Source organism: Leptosomus discolor, chromosome 3, assembly GCF_034619465.1.
Source record: "Leptosomus discolor isolate bLepDis1 chromosome 3, bLepDis1.hap2, whole genome shotgun sequence".
Taxonomy (NCBI): Eukaryota; Metazoa; Chordata; class Aves; order Leptosomiformes; family Leptosomidae; genus Leptosomus; species Leptosomus discolor.
In genome coordinates, this window is record NC_141393.1 from 46623264 (window position 1) to 46647841 (window position 24578).

A 24578-nucleotide genomic window follows, 5' to 3' on the forward strand; every position below is an offset into this window, starting at 1 on the left:
TCCCTGTATAAACACCATTTGTTCTTGCAGCCATAACAGCGATGAAATATAGCTTCCCATACTTCACCGTAACATCAATCCAACAGACGCTCTTTTGCTCACTCCAGTTAACAGCTGACTGGCAAACTCTGCAAGACTCTCCGAATCGCACAGAGGTGCCAAATTTCTCTGCTGTGCCCTCATACAGCTCAAAATCTTTTTCAGCAAAAACACACACTTTATCTTCTAAAGACTTTTCTAGGAAACGCAGCCACCAGTCCCAGTAAATGATGATGGACAGATGGGAAAACGGACCCTGCTAATTGAAGGAATGCCTGGTGGCCTCTAAATCTCATTCCAAGTTGACACACTTTGAAATGAATGTACAGAGTGAATGTCCAGACCTGAAAACGTGTCGAAACATGTCAGGAAATTAATTCAGGGATAAAAAGTTCATTTAAAGCTGATCTTGCAATTAACATTCTTGCAATTAACATTCCTATAAATCAGCTGTTACCAGGCCATGACAGAGTGAGCTGTGGACAGTTGTCAATTTCTTTCCTCTAGTGATCTCAAATAAGTTAAAATATTTGTATGTGGGTGTGTATATATACACACACATATATATAGCTATCATTTAAATTACCTTTTTTTATACCTCATCTACACGGCTAAAATAACCATCAGAAACAACTAGTGAAAAACAAGTCTCTGTTCCCGTTAGCATAAAAGTTTTACTAAAAGGGGTTTTCTACCATGGAAGGAGAACAAGACACCATACCAGGGTAAATGAGAGAAAAGGGAAGATTAAGTACTATATTGAAGCCTAGTAGATATTTATCTAGTAGATAAATTTGTATGAGTATGTACATCATGTTTTAAACTTTGTGAAGCTAAACTGCAGAAAAGTCCCACCTTAATGACTGATTTGCCAGTGACATTTGCCACTAGAAAATTCATGGCAATATCTTCACAATTCATATGAGCATCCACCCAATTCTTGATGTCTCCAGGCATTTTGTAGGTGTAAAGATAGTTGAAATACTGCAGGACAGAGGGAGCGAGAGAGAAGGTAATTTTAAATACAGATGCAGTAACTATAAGACTCTAAATCTTTCAGTCACTGAATAGCAGGTAATTAAGGATGGATTAAGGGCAAACTGTGACACTGCCTTCAGCCAAGGACTACTTTAGCAGATAGAAAATCATTTTGGGTGCTTAATTGCATAGTTACTCCTTTCCTGACCAGCACACAGATTTCATTAGAATCAGTTTTGTTTTCTTGAACTGCTAGCTACAAAACTACATTCACTACAAAATTTGCTATGCAGCTACAGGTCATGCAAACTGGCAAGAGTTATTCTGTAAGTTCATGAAGGCAAGGGTTTTATCTCACAGGCAGAGACAAATCAGGTGTTTTCACAGCAACTAAAAGAGGCTTAGGGAAAGTCTGCAATCTGTTCTATGTTGTAGAAAACATAATCATGGCACCACAAGACACTCACATAACCACAACAGAAACACATACAGCTCTTTAAAAAAGGCTGAAGTTACACACTAATATACTATATTACCTTGTGATAGAATGCTGCCCCAGTGAGCACCATTGAGACTTCATTGGTCCATTCTGATTCATATTTCCATTTGTTCATCTCATGGTCCCAAAGATGCAGGCGGCCTGGATATCCAACCAACCTGTCAGGGAACTCACGCCAAACCTGGAGAGAAAAAGATGTGCCACGCTGCTAACCAGGCCTGCACAGCGAGCAAACGCAAACATATGGATGCAACACATCTGGTTTGAGATGGTAGAGCTACAGTGGTGCAAAGACAACATCCATTCTTCTCAGTTCCGATTCTTGGACTAAGAAGCTGCCTGGAAGAAGTACGAAAAAGCCCAAGCTTGCTTTGGAAGGACCCTACAACTCAGGGAAGCTATACCCCAGAGCAAAATGCCACTAAAGCAGTTTCCTTGTCATAGAGAAATACAACCGACTACTCAAAAAGATTTTAATGCTAACTAAAACCAAGCATGATCAAAATGGAACTTTTGACATTAACTTCAGTAGATATGGCTACAACCTAACTACTTTCACAGCTGGCTTTGGATCTAACCAACCTGCTTCCTTTGATAGGAACAGTCTTAAAACAGGCTTATATTTTAATATTTCTGGTATTCTTTAGTGGGTGCTTAGATGGATCTACTGCTGCATGGAAGGCCTCTCTGCCCTTGACTTGTTCCAGACAGCTGGAATCAATCAAGCTACCATCCTTGTCACTCCATACATTATTTTGTAGCTGACTACAGGATCAAACACAGTAGACAAGAACAAGTAGAAGGGCATCATTAACACAACCCCAGTTCTCGACACTGCTGGCCACATTAAATAATGGGACAATTTTTGCATTAGGAAAAAAGGGAGAAAGGATAATAATTATTTAGAAGGGTCTGAATGCTATTTGCTTGCCAAATATAGTTTGTCTCTTTGCTGATCAACAATGAAATTAGTATTTATCTGCATTATTTGCAGACAAACTACTCAAAATTTGGCCTTTAATCCAAATAGCTGCTAGGTTTGTTGAAAGAATATGAGTCCAACACACAGTGTTAGGCCACAAGAGTTTCTGTTTCAGGTTGGTAGTGTATAAACAAACACATACCCAAATTTCATTTGGTATGCATGATCAACAACAACAACAAAATAGCTCATAAATCCCCAACAATCACTTCAATAGTACATCTTTTTTCTCTGTACAAAAGGCAAGAGAACTCTGTGGTTGAATATGCAGTAAAGAAACTGTTCTCTGGAATTCCACCATCCTGCAAAACTCACCTCGCCAGCAGTTCACTTGGGGCACTTTTTCTGTGCCAGCATGTTTCAGTTGGGAGGTCTGGACTACAAGGACTCTATGCTAGTATTTTGTCAAAGTATGATAAAACAATCAGCTTTAAGTTACTGCTTCCATATCTATATTTCTGTGATTTTGCATTACTATATACCTTTTCATCTATACATCTCAACACATTTTATTGCTGTCAGTTAATATAGCTTCAGAATCCCATGATGAGAGCAGTTGTTATTTCAAACGCACAGATGAGGAAACCTGCCAAAAATCATAGAGGAAACAAGAATGGGAACCAGATCTTCTGACTCTCCAACTTGTAGTTTATCCAGAAATCAATCTTCCTAGACAGTTCTAGGGCACAAGTACTGGGATAGTACTCAGACAGGACAATGCTCTAACACAGAGGCTCTTGAAAGCAGAGATGATTTGGAACTCAAGGAAGAGAATTCATAGGATGTTGTTATAAGTTGGTGCCATCAGCTAATTAAACAAAATACAGATTTTTGTCAGGCAAGCCAGTGAGGGCTTGAGATACCTATTTTGACACGATGTAAAAAACACTAATAAAGAACACAAAACCAAAGGTATGCCCACTCCCTCTTCCAAAATTTTATTCCTCACTCTCCAGGACTAAAAACATTAATGATGTAATTGTTTTTTTTAAAACCTGACTATTAAAATGCCCATCTCCCAGATGCTGGAAGGCAACACCACATAAGCTACTGAGGCTCAACAAAGGATTTGACAGAACACTACAGATCTGCACCATACTGGGCTAAGATTTCTTGTAGAGGGAATGGCATCTGTATTAAAGGCAGCTGAAAGAAAGATTAAACTTGGCTATTGCTTCCCAAGGGACATCAGTGCCCTCATGACACAGAACCACAGTCTCATATCCCTTTGAGTTTTTGCCCTTGGTGTCATCTTCAAGAGTCCAAATGACTAAAATAAAAGCCAACTGTAACGTATGTTACTCAGATTTCTTTGTATCACTGTAAAGCTCAACCCTACCCTGATTCTGGCCTCTGGAAATTGTCAGTTTGATGCATCTAAAAAATAATGTGGTTACCTTAAACAAAGATTCTTTTTAAAGTAATTCTATCAAAGTCAGTGGAAAAGTTTGGCTTTTTAATAGTGTTCATCACTAGCTCATTCAATGGTAATTCCTGGAAAGGCTCCAAAGAGCTCCATCCAGCTCATTGCCCAAATCCATACATATGTTTTGTGCCAAAATTAATATATACCGCTACTGCTTATAGGGAAGCTTTCAGAATAAAAACAGTAGTAATGATTCTTATACTACTCTCTATTTTGTACTACCATCCATTTTCTTGGTTGATGGTTGCCTATAATTTATTAGTCTGTTAGGAATACATTCCATTTTAGCCAGTTATCTTATTAGCTTTCTCAGACTAAAGAAGGACAGCCTGATTTAATATTGGTAAGGGACACATCCAAGGAAAAACACATTGCCAAGTGAGGAGGGGGTATGCTTCTTTGTGGACAACACTATTCCAATGACTCTACTAGACAACCCTGAAGATAAACATTTTTGGATGAAGCATCTCCCAGATGAAAAGTCAAATGGAAGTTCTGACTTCGTAGTTGCACTAAAAATCTTGTAAGAGACACCAAGAGAAAACAATAGTAACTTTGCTTCCAAGTTGTCCCTCAAGTGACATAAACAGCGCAGTTAAAACACCCTCCAGTCATACCTCTCCACAGACTTTCTGCCTCCTAGCCTTAACTGCTCTGCGCTGTTCCACTGTACCATGAGAGCAGCTGCCACAACTCATTCCCCATGTAGCTAGAAGGGCAGAGAAGCACTTCCCTTTCCAGAACATACTCCAACATTTAGGCATTAAATTTATTAGGCTATATTAAGTCCCATGCAACTTCAGGAACTGGTAATCACAACTAGAAAAATTTTAAATTTAATAAACAGAAAAATAAAAATCATTGCCAGCTATCATGGCAACATAAGAATGAAACACTGACTACTCTCTACGAATGAAAGAAAACCCAACCATCAGTATTCCTTCTCTCCTCCCACAGCCCCATCCACTCTTAATTCTCCCCTGGTCCTCAAAAGGATGGCTTTGGGCTATTACTAAAACACAAAGCTAAATGGAAACACAAAGCCCATTAAAAGATAAGTGATGCTTCACATGCACACAATTTGTAAAACAACTTTGATTTGAAAAAAAGCTTTGAATATGTCCATCAGTTACCCATGGATAAATCTTTTGGTAAGCAGAGTTGTATTATTCCTCCTACAAAGGAATATTGAAAAAACCCAACTTTTAACAGTCAAGATGAGTATGGAAGAATTCTGCTAAAGAAGGCATTCAAACTTTATGATGATTTTAGCCTAGTGAAATATGCAATTCATCAGAGTGTTGATTATTTTTTTTTTCAAAGAATACCAGAGACACGAAGCACTGAAAACCAGCTCTGAGACAGTGTATGATTATCTACTAGCAGAAGGCAAAAAGCTTCCAACAGAAAACACACAAACTTAGAAATGCATCAAACAGTATTTTCTATGAACAAAAGCCATGGAGTCAGAGCAATAATCCCAATTTAGATACTCTCTCCATTTCTTGGGTCTCTCCGATACTCCCCCTGTGAACAACAAAGATCGGGAAGTGGGGAAAAAGTTGTCCAGCCCTTACAGGGTTTTTTTTCTCCAGTGCCCCAAGTCACACCTATGATTTCATCATGTAACTTAACAGAAACACTGTTTTCAAAGTCAGAATGTCATGAGTATTCTTCTGCTACCTTAATACAGCAGCACACAGGGACTATTTTTCTGCTTGCTCCAATAGATTTATGCAATGTCATAAATCACTGTACCATAATAGCTCACTTATAACAAGTAAAAAATGTCTGACACTTTGAGTGTTACTATAATTTTTTATGGCTGAAAGTGTACAGAGATCAAAGTTTCCTGGTTTTTTTAGACTTGCTCTATACATTCAGACAAGTCTGTGACAGAGAGGGTTTTGCCACATGTTTAAATGTAAAGTCTCAAGGATGTCAGGAGGAGAAAAGAAAATTACTGAATGTCACGTTTCCAGCCCTTCTTATGACCAAAGCAGAAGCAGACATACTTTTAAAAGAAAACTTTCTAGTAACATTATATGCTGCTACTGTTCCCTCTGGATTCCCCTGCAAATGAGTCAAGAGCTTGAGAGATACTTTTCTGGTAACACACATAAACAGATAAATAAATTATCATAGGCTGAGGACAATTTAAACATCTGGGAGCCAGCTCAGGCCTGTCAAGCAAGTCACAGACACTCAGGGACAGGAAAGATCAATCTTCAGACCCTGATTTCTGTGCCAGAGTAGGAACCAAATCACCCACCCTCTATATGAGGAGAATTGTGTATTTATAAATTAATCCACTGTGCTTCTGTATTCAAAGACATTTCTATTCATTTATTCTATGGGGCAGGGGCAAAACAATCTCAAAATACAAGGATTCAAACTACCCATGGGTTTGTCTCAACTATCTGCTCAATAAGGCATTTTAATTTTCCATCGATGTGGCTGAGTAGTAAGCTGAATTCCCAGTATCAAAAAGGAACAGGATTTATAGTAAAATGTAAAAGACTGCAAAAGCAATAGTTTTTAGTCTGCCAGATTAAACAATCTCATGTCCAAACAGTTACATTCACACACTGAATATAAGGACTGTTACTTAGATAGTCCCTGCAACCAATGCATATGGTTCACAGAAGGCAAATAAATTAGCTGGCACAGTCCAACAGTTAGACCTGGGGATGATGAGTTCCAAGTCCCAACTGCCACCTAATCACATTGACTACAGAGGAATTCACATCACCTTTCCTTTGCCTCACTTTTTTTTTTTTTTTTTTTTCATGAGGACAACCCTTTCCTGCTTAAGTGACCAAGCTCAATATATTTGAAGTTACAGATATTCTCCATTGAGGGTGTTTAAATTAATGCTTCAGACACATGAGCACCACAGTTCTACTTCGGACGACTTCAGGCTGACACAGCTGAAACTCAGCTGCCGTTTGAATCTCTGCTTTGAAGCCCTGCAAGCCTGCTTTGCCAGTAGCAGAGATTCATTTGGAACTACTTACACAGCACTTAGGTTTTTATAAAACTTATTTTTATTTACTTTGAGACAGCTCAATGAAAATGAAAAATCAAACTGCAAAAGGAGCCAGGATTTGCACAGCATGCACATTATGGATTCACTATCTTTCATCCCATCAGTTCACCCCCTAAACCAGTAGTTATAAGCACCAACACGGACGAAAGTAAGTCAGCTTGCAGAACTGCCAACATTGGACTGCTCTGCTGTTGCAGTGCAGTGCTTAAGACATGCTGTGGAGACAAAGGAGTATAGAGGAGGCGTATGTGGCCAAGAAACCCCTTCCTTCAGTTGTCTTCTCTTCATTCCATCTTTCACACTTCATGTACTAACCTGTTACTCTTAACCTGGCAAGGGAAGTATTTCCTTTCTGGAGACACACATGATAGATTAAACCTCCGTCTCCACTACTTAACATCTTTGTTATTACATCAGCGTACCTACATTACCACAAGTCAGTTCTTGAGTCCAAAAGCTCGTTACTTGCTAACAGTCTCTTTCACTTGAGACAGACATGCATTTTACCACATATGCATTCACATTAAAGAAGTACTTCCAACATCTCTCAAAAAGTATCTTCTCATGTTAACAGCTACACTTAAGATTGTTAAAAATGAGACAACTATCACACTTAGTTTGCTTTCTACCCTTTAGAAAAGTGGTTTTCATTATTTCACTCAATTTAGGTAACAGTTTTGTGTTCTAGCTCTCATGTATGAAGCCCAGTGTTGTTTTGCTCCTGATATTGCAGGTACAGGTGTGACTCAATGATTCAAACCTGTCTTAAAACATGATATTACATTTTCTAATGTTTCTGATTTATTTACAAATATAGCATATTTGTCTCAAACACACACATGCAACATCAGTGTCAGACTATGGTCTGTGTCATACTCAAACACAAATGGAAGACAAAAAATAACTAATTCAAACCAAAGTTTTGGAAAGAAGATAACAAGGTTGCTTTAAGTAAGTGCACTTTTTAACAAACAACTCAAACGCCTAGGAAGACTGTCAGCTCTTTGTACTGCCACGGGTAACTGATTTGGACAAACTTTCTTTTTGTTGATACCCTCATCACAACAGCAGCAGTTGAAGCTTTGCCATTTCAAGCATATGATACACGTGTCCCCTCCTTGACATTCTTCAGTTCCTCTTTTCATTTGACTCCACCTTACTTCAGCATGTCCTCAAGAGGCCTCCTCTGTTCCCAACACTTAATCTCTGAAACTTGTCCATCAACACACACTAACTCGGACAGCACTTCTGATTTGTCTGAAAACTGTTGGAAACCGTTAAGAAGAATGCAATTCAGCCTCCAGACTGCTTCCATTACACCAATTACACAACACTTTCTGGAGTCTCTTGGCATTACTGTGCCAGTTACTGAACATTTTCTGTTAGCTGGCAGTTTTTTTCCATAAAGTAATAATTATCTGTAAAAACATTTCAGTCAGCATTGAACTGTTAGGGTAAAGAGAGATGCAATACTGAATTACCAGACTGTGCAGTGATTCCTCCACTTTACATACACATGCAATGCTGAAGCGGATGCCTAAGAGACAGGAAAAACTTAACTCTCTTACCTCATAGCCAAACTGGAGTTCATCTGAGGTTAGCATAATGATATCATCATCAATAGCCAATACCGCTTCTGTTTCAATCTCATCATAGGGGAAGAAGCGGTTACTAAGTTTGTTTTCTGCAGTCCTAACAACTTTCAGGGGAACACGAATCTTTGGCCAGAGAGAATCTAGAGAAAAAAAATTCAAAAGAAACAGAATTCAACATTATACTTTACTTCTGAACAAGTCTGCACATCTGTCTTAGCTTCTCTTTACTCATTTTTTCTTCTTATCTTAAAAAAAAAAAAAGCTTCTTAATGGCCAATTTATCCCTGACTTGCAGTTAGGCAAACACATAAGCATATGAAGGCAAGAGAAGTTCAGCTACATTTCCCTCTTTTGCTCTCTACAAAGAGCTTCACAGACAGCTATATGGACAATAGCTTGCCCAGAACAGCAGCGTGCAATAATCACAAGTCAGTGATAGTATGTATTGATTTAGGACACACAGCAAGAAAAGATATTTTACTCAACTGCAACTATTTAACAGAATTTGAAGCAGCAGTACACAATCACTGACAGCAAATAATTTGAAAAAGAATGTTAGTTCTATCAGGTGCTGAGAAAAAGAAATTTTATTATATCAATTAAAAATCTACATACACTTAAAACATTAATTGCTATTGACAGTTAAGGAGTAGATCCTGTGTATGAGTAATTTCTTTCATCCTCAAAGTCCTAAGTCACAGTGATAATTTAAGGTAGATAAATGCAAAAGGATTCTACTTGCGCCCTATAGCATCCTTACAAGTAGAATAGAGCACTGGAGTACACAGTCATGAAAATTCACAAGTCAAATGATGCTTCAACCAGCAACAAAAAACCCCTGTAGATACAAAACTTGATCAAATTCACTCTACAATGTGATTCGATTTCCATTTCTTGCTATGTGTTTAACACGTAGCACCTTGTCAGTTTCTGCAGGCTTTTCCACATATTCAAAAATTTTCAAAATTCTATTCTATTCCCAGAAAAGTGTAACTGCAGGCATAAGTATAGAACATCCAGCTAAAAGAAATACAACTAAGGACTGATTACTAAACATTCCTTGTAAACACACATATTTAACCATATACATTTTCTACCACAAAGCTTAACAGTAGTCATAACAGTATGATGCATCCCAAAAGCATCAATTAATCAAAAAGTAGTTTAATTAATAGCTAAATAAATAGCTAAAGTAGTACAAATGTGATTTGTTGGTTTCTTTCAGCTTTCACACCAACATATTTTAATGAAAATTTGAGGGACAAGAAAGCATTGTAAGCTGAGTCTAAGTACCTTGTGAACAGTAGATAGATAAACACTTGGGTGATTTACACTGGTGAAATGGAGGGGATGACAACGGTATGTGATAAGAAAAATAAGCAAAACTACATTAAATCAACCACAAAGTGACTGCTCGGATATTTTCTAAGTTGTTCTCTGTGTCAAATGAAAATGTGTGTAAGGATACTCCTTGCGAGAGGGGATCCTTCCCCTCTACTCAGCATTAGTGTGGCCACACCTCGAGTACTGTGTCCAGTTCTGGGCCCTGCAGCACAAGAGAGACACGGACAGACTGGAGAGAGTCCAGCAGAGAGCTATGTAGATGATGAAGGGACTGGAGCACCTCTCCTATGAGGAAAGGCTGAGAGAGCTGGGACTGTTGAAGCCTGGAGAAGAGAAGGCTCAGGGAAGGGCTCATGAATATATACAAATACCTGAAGGGAAGATGTAAAGAAGATGGAGACAGGCTCTCTTCACCAGCACCCAGTGACAGGACCAGAGGTAATGGGTGCAAACTGAAGCACTGGAGGTTACATCTGAAAGTGAGGAAACACTTTTGCACTGTGAGAGTGACCCAGCACTGGCACGGGTTGCCCAGGGAGGTGATGGAATCTCTATCCTTGGAGATACCCAGAAGCTCTCTGGAGATGGTCCTGTGCAACCTGCTTGAGGTAACCCTGCTTGAGCACGGGGATGGGACAGGATGATCTCCAGAGGTCCCTTCCCAGCTTAGCCATTCTGTTACTCTGTGCTAAGTGGAGTCTATATGAACTGACACTGAGCCCGAAGCTTCTGAAATTTTCACCAGTGGTCTGAAATACCTACAAATTGCCAGTGCAATTTGCAAGTGACATAATAGAGTCATGGAGACACGAAAAACAGCGAGAACAGTAAGGCCACAGAGAGCACTCTGGACTGCTTAGTAAACTAGCACATTTGAACAAAAATCAGACAGACACAACTTGACACACAGTTAAACACTAGGACCAAGGCAACTTTTTCCCTAAATGCAGCTGCTGAAGAGGATTAAGGGGTCCGAGTGGACACCAGTTCTCAGCAAGCTGTTGGGGCAAAATGGATTAATGCAATTTTTGCATATGTAGATGGGTAAGTAGTAAGAAATGGGGAGAGAGTGGAGGGCAATTTTCCTTGTATGCAGACATACAAACATACTGTCTGATTCTGGTGTTCGTATTTTTCAAAGCGTGTTAAAACACTGGAAATGATGCAGGACAGAGCCACATAAGTTATTTGAGGGCAGGAGAAAATGCCTTGTGGTGAAACTTGGAGACCAATCTGTTTATCTTACTAAAAGAAGGAACAAAAAGTGGATTTGATTAACATGCACAAGTACCTACAAGGAAGAAAAATGCCACATGTCTTCAACCAACTGGAGAAAGACATAACAAAAACCAATGACTGGAATCTGAAGCCAGGCAAATTCAAAGTATAAATAAGGCAGACATTTTTAATTGTAACAGTGGTTAACTTCTGGAAGAAGCTAACAAGGACAGCAGCTGATTCTGTCCATCTTGCCTTTCAACAAGATTGGGTATTATTATAGAATATGCACTCAAGCTAGAAGTCACTGTATTGAAAAGAAAGGTAATGTGATGACTCATGACTTACAGGTCAACCCAGACGACCTTATCACACCCTCAAACTCTATGAACAGTGAGATTATTGATCAATCGGGATGAGAATAGGAAGCACGAATGTAAACTACTAGGACATAGGGAGTGAATACAGAAATTCAGAAAATAGCACAAGGAAATAAGATTCTTGCTTGTGTGTTTTGAGAATAAAAAGAGGAAGGTAAAATGGGTGACAATGAAAAAAGCCACTGTAAGGGCCAAAATAAGAGAAATCCTAACATAAGTAAAAGCGGGTTTAGTTTGTAAACAACAATATATAATCAAATTCTGGAAGTGTTCTCAGCAGAAGGATCTGAAGAATGCTGGATGACAGACAACACCAAAAATAAATGGGTTATAACATGATACAATTATGCACACACACTTCCAATTTCATAATAATCCAGAACCAGGTCTGCTTCCAAGACAGCTTTGTCTTCTTTCCACTATCAGTCTGTTGCACTAGGAAGATAGTTACTACCAGAGAAGAAACGGAGTTGCTTTATTCCAACTTGCTCCCAGGTATGAGTGTCCACATCCTCACTGCCACTGGGCCTCTCAGATTCAACAGATCACACAACACTCAAATAAAACACAGAGCTGCACACTGCTTAAAGACACCAGGGTCCAAACACCACTTCTCTGGGAAAACAAAGCAGTATTTTCAAACCACAGTAAGAGTCTTCAAAAGTCAGTTTTTCTTGGAGCTGTATTTCAGAAAGAAGGATTGGCATACATGGGTGGCCAAAATAAAGGAGAAGAAATACAGAATGATATTTACTGGCAAAATTTGTATCCGGTTTCCTACCCTGAGGACATTCCTGTGAGACTGAAAAAGTGACTGTAAAATCTACCTTTATCTGGGTGGTCTTGCAGACCATGGCCTGTATTTGACATGCTACTCACCTCTTTTCCTTCTAGTAGAAGGCAAGAGGTATCAGCCCAAAGATCAATGCCCACTTGAATGGCTTGTGATATTGATCAGCAATCAGTTGGAAGGATTCAACCATGTTACTGATGGGCTCCAATGGAAGTCACAGTCAGGGAGCAGCTGGGGAGATATAGCAAGTGCCTTGGGGCCACAACAAAACGATCAAGAGCCATAGATTCCAATTATAGTGCAATGAGCTCATTTTATTCTGAGCATTGTAAGGTCTTTGGAATTGTCTGCTTGAACCATAATCTGAAAAAATGACTCCAGTAGGACACCACTGAAATTCCAAACTTTTCATCTAACTAGTCATCCTAACCTCAGGAGTCAGTAACAGTGAACGACTGGAACTGTTTATTGCAAATTAGGACTCCCAAGTCAACTTACTGTTTCCTTACGGGGTTACCATACAAGACACAAGTATAGGCTAATTGCCTATAATTATCCAATTACAATCCTAGTATTTATATCAAATAACTTTAAGCAACCTGCTAGAACCCCAAAATACAATTTCAATAGCTATCAGAATTGCCATATGTATGTATGCATTTGTAAATTTGCATTTATAAGTATCAACAAAGTTTACATTTTATACGTGTTAAGTACTGTTTTATTCGAGCTTTTCTTCCTCACACGTCTCCACACATTATGAGACAACTGAATTGCAACAAAGATCTTATTTCAGTGCAGGAATACACTGAAACAAAAATTGAAATTGAAAAGTCACCAGGATTGAAAAATAATAATTCAGAAAATTAAGCAAGCATGGATGCTTTAAACTTCTAGCTCTTCAGAAAATCAACTGTTTGATAGCTTACTAACAGACATGCCACTTGCATAAAAATATGGCAACAGAAGAAAAAGTAATGAAAAGTCTATGAAAAATGAAAGCGTAATCTAAATATAATCAGCATGCATCTCGGATGCCAGCAAATACTGTTAAATCCACATGATTTACTAAGGTCTTGGAAAGTCTCTCACAAAACAACCCATTCTCAAAAGGAGGTATGTTACTGTAAAATATTTGTGCTTTGAGAAATATAATACAAAGTTTCTGAGGTTGGACTTAAATTAATGAATCGGAAAATATCAGCATTTTGGAGAAACTTTGAATAGGACATTAGGGTACCAGTTACTCTGCAGCATGCAAAATGAAAGAAAGCGTAGGACTACTTGCTACCTAGAGGCTGATCTGATACTGAAGGCTGCTGTACCTACGGAGATGGAAGCGCATGGGAGATGTCATGACACAATGAGATCTGGGTAAGCACTTTGGCGGCCTGGGCAAAAATGACTATCACAAAGGACAGCAGGCTCCATTCAGAGATCCAAGCATTCAAAATCAGCCCTGCTGCAAGAACTCCCAAAGAAATATATGGTCAATTAAAAAAAAGACAACAGCTACATCAGAAGTCAAATTTTTGGAATCCATAAGGAAGGTTAAAATTGTCTATATTTATAAACAAAAGAAGAATAGTTGTACTTTTTTTACACGTAGGAGGAATGTGGCTTAAAGAGAAGTCAGAGACAGGGTCTGCCACTTCTTTAACATCACACTGAATTTTCAAGATACCGCTTGGAAAGTTATGAGAAACTTCAGCACTAGTAAAATGTATGGAGGGAATTCTCAGTTTAGACGACTTTATTACAATCAATGTAAAAGCACATGCTTTGTTCTTAAGGTAAGAGGGCACTGCATCATTTAACAGATAAAAGATAAAAGAAGTCCAAGACAAGAAGGCAGATGAAGTCTTACAAGACAGCATGAGAACTTTTAAGCATACAGAAGTAAAAACGCATGTTTGGACAGGGAATTATTCTTACTACTTTTAAAACCAGTGAGGACTTTCTGTGATGCAGTGGAAGACAGAGGTAAAATATGAATAAAAGCTCTCTGGAGTGTATAAACGTCTATGTATATACAGACTCTGAAGAGAATGACAGGTACCTCCTATTGCACGTCGTACTGAAATAGAATCATACAATCACAGAATGGTTTGGGTTGGAAGGGACCTTAAAGACCATCCAGTTCCAACCCCCTGCCATGGGCAGGGACACCTCCCACTAGACCAGGTTGCTCCAAGCCCCATCCAACCTGGTCTTGAACACTGCCAGGGAGGAGGCAGCCACAGCTTCTCTGGGCAACTTGTTCAGTGCCTCACCACCCTCACAGGGAAGAACTTCTTGCTGATACTTTGTCTAAATCTCCCCTCTTTCAGGTTGAAACCGTTATCCCTTGTCCTATCACTACGCTCCCTGATAAAGGGTCCCTCCTCACCTTTCTTGTAGCCCCCTTTAAGCACAGGAAGGCTGCTCTAAGGTCTCCCCGAAGCCTTCTCTTCTCCAGGATGAACAACTCGAACTCTCTCAGCCTGTCCTCACAGGGGAGGTGCTCCAGCCCCCTGAAACAATTACGAGAGAAGACACTTACACTTGCTCCTTGGTGACAAGACTCAGGGCACTCTTGGCACTTTGTGCCATTTAGAATTACTGACACAATGATTGCAGGAGCTGCCCATAGAAAACAGCATGTGGTCTTCTAAATAGAAAATGGGCAGTTTCCCAGCTCTGCCAAATGCAGCTTCCACTTCTAATGGGCTTAACAACCACATACATGACTGTGTTTCTGGCCAGCCCGCAATCCCACCATTAAGTCCTGCAAGTCCGCATCTCATAGCAAATTTTTCAAGCATGATTTCAAGATGATTTCCACAAACTGCAGGATCAAAAAAGTGATGTAATTACACTCTCATTTAAAACACTGAACCATAAGAGAGCAACGAAACCCCCCATCCTCTGAATACACATTTCTCAGCTACAATTCCCAGTGAACTACATGAAAGACAAGGAAGAGAAAGGAGGAGAATCACGACAGGAAACTTCATTACAACCTAAAGGAATACCCTCTCGCACCAAAAAACCCTTCACTTTCCACACCTCCCTAGGCTTGCCAGCAGGTGTTTGTAATAAAAATATAAGTAATACAAGCTTGCAAAATGCTTATATATAAAAATGAATTCTTAGTCTGAAATCTAGCCCTGTTTCTCAGCTCCAAATGAACTGTTACTTCATACATAAAGAGGGATCATTAAAAATAAGAGAGAGTAATAATTCTATAGAGTGTATTATCTCTTTTCAAAGAGAAATGGCACTATCGTGTTGTTAAATAGCATCATTCTCTGTATCCTTGATTCTAAGAAACTGGGAAGCATTTGAAGGGGTCCTTTGGCAGCAGACACATTATTATCTATCTAGTCAGCAGACAGAAGTGTATTCATATAGGAAGATACTTGCTGTAGTTACTAATCACCCTTTCCAGTTTCAACATTCAACCTAGGGCAAGTGAGAATCTCTGTACAGAAGCTGGTGTACAGAGCTAACCAGTATTCTTGGGACACCCACTCTAAGTAGTATCAAATGAAAATGCAGTGTACACTCTTGACGGCAAGAACTGAATGCTTGCCAGGATTAAGAGCAGTATTACAAATTAAAATTAAAAGAAGATCCACTTACTGGCTAAAATAACGGCAGTTTGATGACTCATACGAACATGCTTTTCCTGTTTTACTTCCCCAGTAACACCAGCTAGGAATATCTCACGACTACGGAAAACCTGGCATGAGGTATTAGTTCATATTAAGCTCAAAGTTCCCACAACATCTATGAAACCCACTTGGAACTACAAAAAGGAAAAATCTTTCCAGAAGTTGTGCAAGGTAGACTAAGATCAATAAAAAACTGGCAGAAAACATCTCTAAACACGCTCCTCCGTACGTACCTGCAGTTGCACAGAAATCCACACACCACTCTCAACTGTCTTACCTCATCTTTTATAAAATCTCTCATGTGATGCTCATTCTAATTGGTCTATAGTAGTCTGTATGGATTCAATTAATTGAACATGGATGATGGAAGCCTAAAAAGTACTTTTTCAGTCTCAGAGACTGAATGGCAGAACTTAGCTGGAACCTGAAGTTTCAGAAAACTGTCAGAAATGACATCAACCACGTTACATCTATTTATTACCAGAATTCCTTCAATAACGGCTGACTGAAACAGCCTATCCAGGCATTTCGACTACTTCGACTTAGAACTATCTGTTCAAAACACGTGCTCTCTACTTACATTACAATGTTTATATTGGTCTACAGTAATGCACAAAATTCCTCTTATATGTAACAAAATAGAATATGGGTTTCTAGGACATTATTTAGAACACAGTTTTGTTAAGCTAGGTTTATTAAGATAAATTTCTAGACTTCCTTGGGAAATAACATTGCAAAAAGTTCGTACTAGGACTTGTGGAAGACTAAAACATTATGAATTAGTTCTCTAGCTAAGCAAGGAAAATGGCATTAAGTCTATCGTCAAGAAGCAAAATTAATTCAAAACCCAAGGAGAAGTTAAAAAAATCCCATTCCTACCAGTGCTGACTATTAAAGGCACAGTATGCAAAAAAACTTGCCACTGAAGATTTTTTCACTATTTTTTTTAAGTTAGCACTTTCTTAAGATACCGTAATCCGTAAGACACACAGGTTCCTTATCCCCAGTGTTTTATATCAATGTTGTCCATTAACAGTATCAAACTGGAATACAAAGGTGATTATTGCAGTAATACCCATAAGCCTTATGGTCTGTATCTTATTCCAAGTTTATCAGCAACTTAGCTCCAGGAACCACTACTGATACAGCTACACAGAAATCACACATTCTTTAAAATACATTTTTCATTTTTATAAAACTGAACCTAAAAAGGAATCAAGCTACCCCAGACAATTTGTAGCTTGTTGCATATTTACTAACAGTAATGCATTTACACAGTTTTATGCCATTTCTGTGGTAGACAATATGGTTTCTTCAATTGTCTGAAACAAATGTGATGAAATACCAGTGGAAATTTCTATCACAGACTATTTTCTTGAATTTCAGAACTAGCAATTCAGACAAATACAAATGAAGGGGCAAAAGTATTTAGCTGATGGAGAAAAATGAAAAAAACATCCTGTCTACCCAAGTATTCCCAGCAGCAGGCACTTGGACCACAATGTTTATTTTAATGGATGCAGAGTGAGTGAGAAAAAATAATGTTTTTCTCCTGTAATATTTCAAAGCTTTGAATCTTTTAATTAATATTATACATGCAGTCATGGGCTTGCTGACACTACTGCTGGGTTGAAAGACTTCTTGCATACCCTGTAGGGCTGAGAATATATGCAAAACTCAGCCAAAGACACAATGCAGTGATCACATCCCCTAAATCCAGAGAGCACTTGGGATCAGCAAGATGATTCTATTAAGCTTTAAGGTTCCAGATTAAAAATCATCATCGTATGTGGTATTTTCTCTGTGCTATTTCACATATAACATTTTTTTACCATCATAAGCACATGGAAAACTTCAAAATCTTTGCACAAGACATCTACATTGCTCACAGATTTGTCTGTTGCAGTTGTATTTTGTTTCCTAAAACACTGCTCGCATTTTGAGCCTGAAACCAAAAGATTAGACCTTTGTTTTCTGTCTTACCCAAAATACACAGTAAAGCTTCCACTCCTTTACACACATCTATGTCTACAATATCTCTCAAATATGGGAAGGCAGTGTGTTCAACTAAGCAAAACAAAGGCCAAAGCACAGGACCTTCTTGAATCAACTCCTTGCCCTGAAGCTGAATTACTGAGTGATGGTGAAGACTACCTCTGTGTACCCCAGTTTCTAAAGCTGTAAAATGAGAAAAACCAGTTAATCTACTATTTGTAAAAGTTTTGAAGGTACTCAGATTAAATTAAACCCACAAAAAGCAGTTTCCTTTATTATTTATGTTTTAATACATTTATACTTTACTTTGATTTCAACGTAGACATTAACTTTCTAATTAGAAATCTTGCCATTACCTAATAATAATGCCATGAATGATGCTACTTACGTAGCAGTTTTAAACTATAGGTCTCAAAGCATTTTATCTAAGATAATATTGTTCTATTTGTTTTATGGTCATGGAAACTGAGGAACAGTAAGAAATTAGTTGCTCCCATTCAGTAGGCAGAAGTTGTGTCTGGTCAGTGTCCCAGCTACAAGCACTATCCGCCCAAGAAAAAAATAATTGGAACAGTCTGTAGGGCTCATTAATTTGTGTTCATTTCTCAAGAACCTTATAAGATAGCCTGTGTGTTCTTCCCTGTGTTCAGGTACCATTATGGCAAAGCAAGTAGGAACTCAGAGTAGTTACGTGACCAAACACCACTTAAGTCTGTACTAGTCACAGAATCACAGAATGGTAGGGGTTGGGAGGGACCTCTGAAGATCATCTGGTCCAACTCCCCCACCAAAGCAGGTTCACCTAGAGCAGGTCACACAGGGACACATCCAGGGGGGTTTTGAATATCTCCAGAGAAGGAGACTCCATAACTTCCATGGGCAGCCTGTTCCAGTGCTCTGCCACCCTCAGAGTAAAGAAGTTCCTCCTCATGTTCAAGCAGAACTTCCTGTGCTCCAGCTTGAGCCCGTTGCCCCTCGTCCTGTCACGGGGCACCACTGAGAAGAGCCTGGCCCCATCCTCTTGACACCCACCCTTTTTTATAAGTGTTGATAAGGTCCCCTCTCAGTCTGCTCTTCTCCAGGCTAAAGAGCCCCAGGTCTGTAGGAGAGATGCTCCAGCCCCCTAGTCATCTTTGTTGCCCTCCGCTGGACTCTCTCCAGTAGCGCCATCTCCTTCTTGAGCTGAGGGGCCCAGAACTAGTCATCTTGTGTTTCCTTCATACTCAGTGGAAGAAAAAAGGGTACTTCTGGAGGGGTGATTTAGTTTACCCTAAAATAAATACCTAATGCAGGTTAGATGGAGGTGCTTGGGTTTTTTCACAGATTCTACAGGAAACGCAGAGTGAGATGCTCAGACTTGCACACATTGCTCTCAAACATTTTAAGCTACGAGAGTGGTCCTTTCAAACTAAGGACAAAGGTAAAAACACCCAGTCTTTAAATTGATACTGATTTCTAGCCCATATACATGTAGCTACCTTTTCTCCAACTTTTTATTTTTGTATGTTATTTGGGTGAAAACTTTCCAGTCAAGTGTTCAATCAATCCACTGCTGCCTTAGCTGCTTCCTCTATTTACTATCAGCCAAAGTGACAAAAACTTGTTGTATCAGAGCTGCATCTACTCCAACAGGCCTGGATTTGCAAGGAGTTGGTTTCCACACACCTTGCACACTTCTCACACCCAGTACCATTCCACAGCACAGTAGCCAAAATCAGCTACAGGCTCTTACCTGCACTGAGAGATGCTCAGCAGTACTGAGGGCAGAGTGACCACAATTCAGTCTCAACATTCATCTGACAAATATCACCATTAGTCCATTTTCAGGTCATGCTGATAAATACCTTTTCACTCAAACTTTACTAAATGTTGAGGACAAGCAAAAAAGGATTTTTATTTTATAAAGTGTCATGTTTGTTGAAGGTGCAGCATCTTAAATTCTGTACAAGACTTAGAACATTTCATTTTTATTCTGTTTTCCTCTTAAGTCCTGAGTTTCATTACATAAAGGCATAATAACAAGCACATAAGCATTCATTAAAACCACAAAAAAACAATGTTAATTTTAGAATTTGCATGTACTTCCAAGTTTTCCATTCCTAGGGACAGATTCCCTCTATTTCCAATACATATTGCTTTGATAACAATGACATTTTCAGTTATATTTTTCTGGTGTTGACAGAGGAAAGAAAGGAGCAGCCACATGTCATATTTGAGTGGCACTGCACCAGCTACATCTCCGGAGATTGTAAATCCAATTCTCAATTTGCCACACATAATCACTAAGGAAGACAACTCCTTCATCCAGCCCTCCCACTGACATATGCAAAACAAAAACGCACAAAGGGTTGCAACGACAAAAGCCAAGTTTTGCTTCTGTACCGAAATGTGTCCCTTACATGGAAAGCACCAGGAAATACAGCACTGGGTGCTCTAGGAGGTTAAGCACCTCAGCTTTACTATAACCAATTAAAAGTGAACAGCCATAAAAGCGCAGATACTACTGTAGGGTAATAAACCAGACTTTATCAGTGACAGTGGTGCACATTACAAACTTCAAACTCATTCCTTGCTCTAATCCATCAGAAACTTCCTGGCTTTAACAGGCTATAAACAGCAGAAGCTTTGAAGTCCATGGATTAGGATCACTAACAGACAGACTGAACAAGAGACTGGCTGAAGAGCCAAGTGGAATGCCCTGCATGGATCTGGAATAGAACAAGTTAATTTAATCAAACTGACCTCTCTCTAGCCATAGGCCAAGAGATTACAACGGTTATAAGAGCAATAAAAGGACAAGGGACACTAGAAACAGATAGTTATCTGCTTCAATGCAATGCTTAGGCTAATGTGAGTGCAAACTGCCTGTGCTTTCAACTATGCTCTCAAATCCACAATTTTAAGCTCTACAGGAAAAAGTGTAGTTTTGGGGTTTGTTTTGGGTTTTGGTTTTAAACTAGTTTATGACTTAGTGGTAATCGAGGCAGAAAAAATTAAACACACCAGTTTTCAAGAATTTCTACCTGCAAGATTAATACAATCATTCAACAAAAAAGATCATTCTAATGATTTCTTTGCTTCAACTCTTCTGTATCTCAGACTCACTCAAGGGAAATCTGGAAACAATCCATTTAGGTGAAATCCACCTGCATTCAGTGCTCACATAGCTGAATATAATGGTAAGGACTTTTGCTTTTAGAAAACAACTTCTTACTGCAAAAATTCCCATTACCATTAATTTATATGCAACACTTCTCACTCTAAAGGACTGCAAAACATCTAATAAACCACTAAACTTGAGGTGTTTAGCACAGCAGTATTACAGAACACTTTAAAGGAAACAATAAAGCTACTCCGCTTTAAACCGGAGCAAGTTGCCAAAATGGCAAATGAGCCAAGCGAATGGTCACAATAGCGTGGCTCTGAGAAGCAGTCAGAAGATGGTAAACTGAGACACACTCAGGGATTAACTCTTACACTGTATCTTGCCGCTATGCAGAATGGCTAAATTCGAAGAATGGAAAGCTGCAGCAGCTGAAGCCTCTGCAAAGAAAAAATTACAAAGCGAGGAGTCCTAACGACACGCTTCATTCACTACAGAAGACAGAAGAACCCACAATACAGCATTTTTTGGAACATGTAGTGCTAGAGAGCAACATTTCTTGTCCCACAAATTCACCACATTTTCAGATGAGAATGACAGATTCATACATATGTACAGCACACAGGAAACCAACTCATTTACAGCTACTGTATCTACAGTATTTAATCAAGAATGAGAAGAGGAGGCTTTAAATGACCAGAACAATGGTCAGGATTTTAGTATTTGTGTTCAAAACTTGGAAGCTCACCCTAGGAAGCTATAAGGCATGGAAATAAAATGAGCAGCATTGGAGCAGCTGTCTGGCACTGGAGAGGATTACCACAGGCCAAGCCTAGCTACCTTCCTTTACACAGGGCAATGCCTCCTGGCTCTCCCATGTACTCCACAGTGATTTCATAAAGGAATTTGCCAGTGTCAGGACCTATGCTTCCAGCTGAGAACCTGGGAGAAGAGTAAGGGCAGCATGGTCTTGTGAGGCAGACAGCCCGGAGCTGGGAAAAAAGGGAGCTGGCGGGAGACAGAGCAGCCACGGTGGGTGCAGTGGCATTACGTGGAAGGAGACAGACAGACATGGGATTAGGATCTTGGGTTTGAAAACACAGGCAGCAAGCTGCGAGGACTGGGCAGCCTGAGACTGAGGTCCTGGCACGAGAGGATACAGCATGGCAGCATGACAGCCCAGCAGATATCCATGCCAGCAAAGCACACCTCAGCTACTGAAAATTAAACAAATGAATTCAGAGATTTACAGCATTGAGTTCACACTGGAGTCATTAATACACTTTTGAAACCAAATCCTCCAAAAATCTACACATTTAAATCATTTGGGAAAAGGTCTGTGAATGTGCCCTCATTTTACAACCATGAATTCAGAAAACTTAAAATATCATCCAGACTTCACCAGATTCAGTCACAAAGATTCTAAAGAGCAACATAGTATCATATGTGTTGGAAACAAATATTTTTAAAAAGGTACATATATCTTGTCTCACCGGGCTAGCTGTAGCATTTTCACCAGACTTCTGGTGGTGTAGGAACTTTTTTTCAGACATCCAAAACGTCCCAAGTTTTCATTTTATCAGTCAGAATATTCACCCATTTTATAGCTCCGAGCATTCAAACTACTTTGCTGCTTTGAACTACATTTGCCCTAGAAAACAGTCTAGCAGAAGTAATATTTACTGTGATGAGAGAGTGTCTACAGAGAAATAAAACTAAGCATTGACAAACAAAAGATGGGTCTTTCCTTACCGCTCCCCAAAATAAAGTTAAGGACTGGAATGTTTCTGTAACTATTATATCTGTTACCTTTGATTCAGAAGCTGGCAGCACAACCACTGGTATGCTTTTTTCTTTTAATCTACTTTGCCTTTTCTCATTTCACTTTCAAAAATACTGCCACAAAAAAAAATATCCAAAGTAATTATTTTGCAAGTAACCATGAAATAGTTTTTGAAGACATATTAGTGAAGTAGAAGAGAGGTCATTCTGTAACAGGTGCAACTAGGCATGCTACCCTGTTTCACCCTCCTTCACCACACCATGGGGTCTTACCTTCTGGTGGATTCTTATTCTGGTTGTTCCAGACAACTAACAATTTGGACAGACTAGGCACTTTAGACACCTCTGTGATGACTCGGAAAAGGCTCTCCACCCGGTCATAAGTCAGAACTACAGCTGTGAAACCTTGGGACTGAGGTGGGATCAGTGGAAGGAAGAGTGGGTTGCTCACACTGCTCCATTTCTGCAAAGGAAAAAAAGAATTTGATTAAAGTGACTTATAACAGTAGGGAGTAATTCACATAGTCAGAACTAGCTGTCAGATTTGGAATTTGCTCAGATAGGTAGATTGACTCAAATTCTGGCAACAGTGGACTTCAGCAATTTCTCAAAATCTTTTTTCCAATCTCTTTTTTAATTCAATTTTCATTTTCACCTAGCTGTAACATTACAAGAGGGGTTTTAGATAAAAAATAAAGTGGAAGAGGCAGGTAGATTTATGGAGAAGATAAACCAAGGTGAATTTTGAACCCAGCTAGTATGACTCAATTCTCATTTACTAATCACTATTTCAGGACATTTATATTTATAGTCGGGACTCAATAAACAAAGAGAAACTTAATCAGCACTACAATTTCAGAAGCAAAAAAGCTAACAACACAACCAAAGCAGCAAGACCATAAACCTGGCATAAAATGTGTACCCAAGCTAAAAAGGCAAAACCAGACACTAAGAGGAATAATGTTCTAGCTTCCACAAAACTGTTTGTTCAATGGCGAAAAAAACCCACCTATTGCACAAAAAAAAAAAAAAAAAAAAAAAAAAAGAGGCATGAGATGTAAAGATGAATTTCAGAGCATGATCTACTCCTCGTGAATTTTAACTAGGGCATTCTGAAGGTCTTACTTCAATACACTGCCAGCATAAGGAAGCCAGCTCAGCTGGCAAAAGACAAGACAGAGAACTAAATTCTCACTGACTGTGCCAACCTCCTTTGAAGCCAACAACGTGGAGGAGGTGGCAGTGAAAGGACCATTCCACAGGAATGAAAGCGCCAGCACTTCAGTCTCAACTTTTCCATTCCAGCTGATGTTCCAAGCAGGGGTCAGACAGAGAAGCAAAGGGAAAACCAAGACCTTTTTGGACAAGGTGAAATGAGGAGTTGGGAAAGCAGAAACTGAGTGATGCTGTTTTGCAGGGAAGTCTGGAATCCTAGCCTGTAAAAACTATGAACGCTCATAAGAGGTTAGTAACTGCCAGCAGTTCACAAAAATACTGCCAGAATCTCCAGCTAAACTCATACCAGAAGCCTGCTCGCATCAAGAGGAAAGCAAGTTTTACAGACTCAAAGTTATCAGCTCATATTTGCAGACAATATACTTTGTAATTTTCCATTTACTTATTTAGTCTCTGTGTTACCCAACAATCACCTTCCTCATGTTTAGTGGTTAGACACCTCTAACTAGAATAACTTCAAGGACAAGGAGAACAGAGAACCTATTTACTAAAAGAGATGATAA

At 39.2% G+C, this 24578-nt stretch overlaps 1 protein-coding gene across 1 annotated transcript in view; it reads right to left on the reverse strand.

The window, feature by feature from the left end:
• Nucleotides 1–24578, reverse strand: part of EXT2 (exostosin glycosyltransferase 2) — a 79393-nt gene that overhangs the window by 7480 nt on the left and 47335 nt on the right. Inside the window, exons 9-12 of the mRNA XM_086462041.1 lie at nucleotides 23113–23302; nucleotides 8542–8708; nucleotides 1554–1697; nucleotides 895–1023 (exon numbers count right to left, since the gene is read on the reverse strand). Coding sequence (XP_086318167.1) covers nucleotides 895–1023; nucleotides 1554–1697; nucleotides 8542–8708; nucleotides 23113–23302 — 630 coding nt within the window. The remainder of the gene's footprint in view (nucleotides 1–894; nucleotides 1024–1553; nucleotides 1698–8541; nucleotides 8709–23112; nucleotides 23303–24578) is intronic.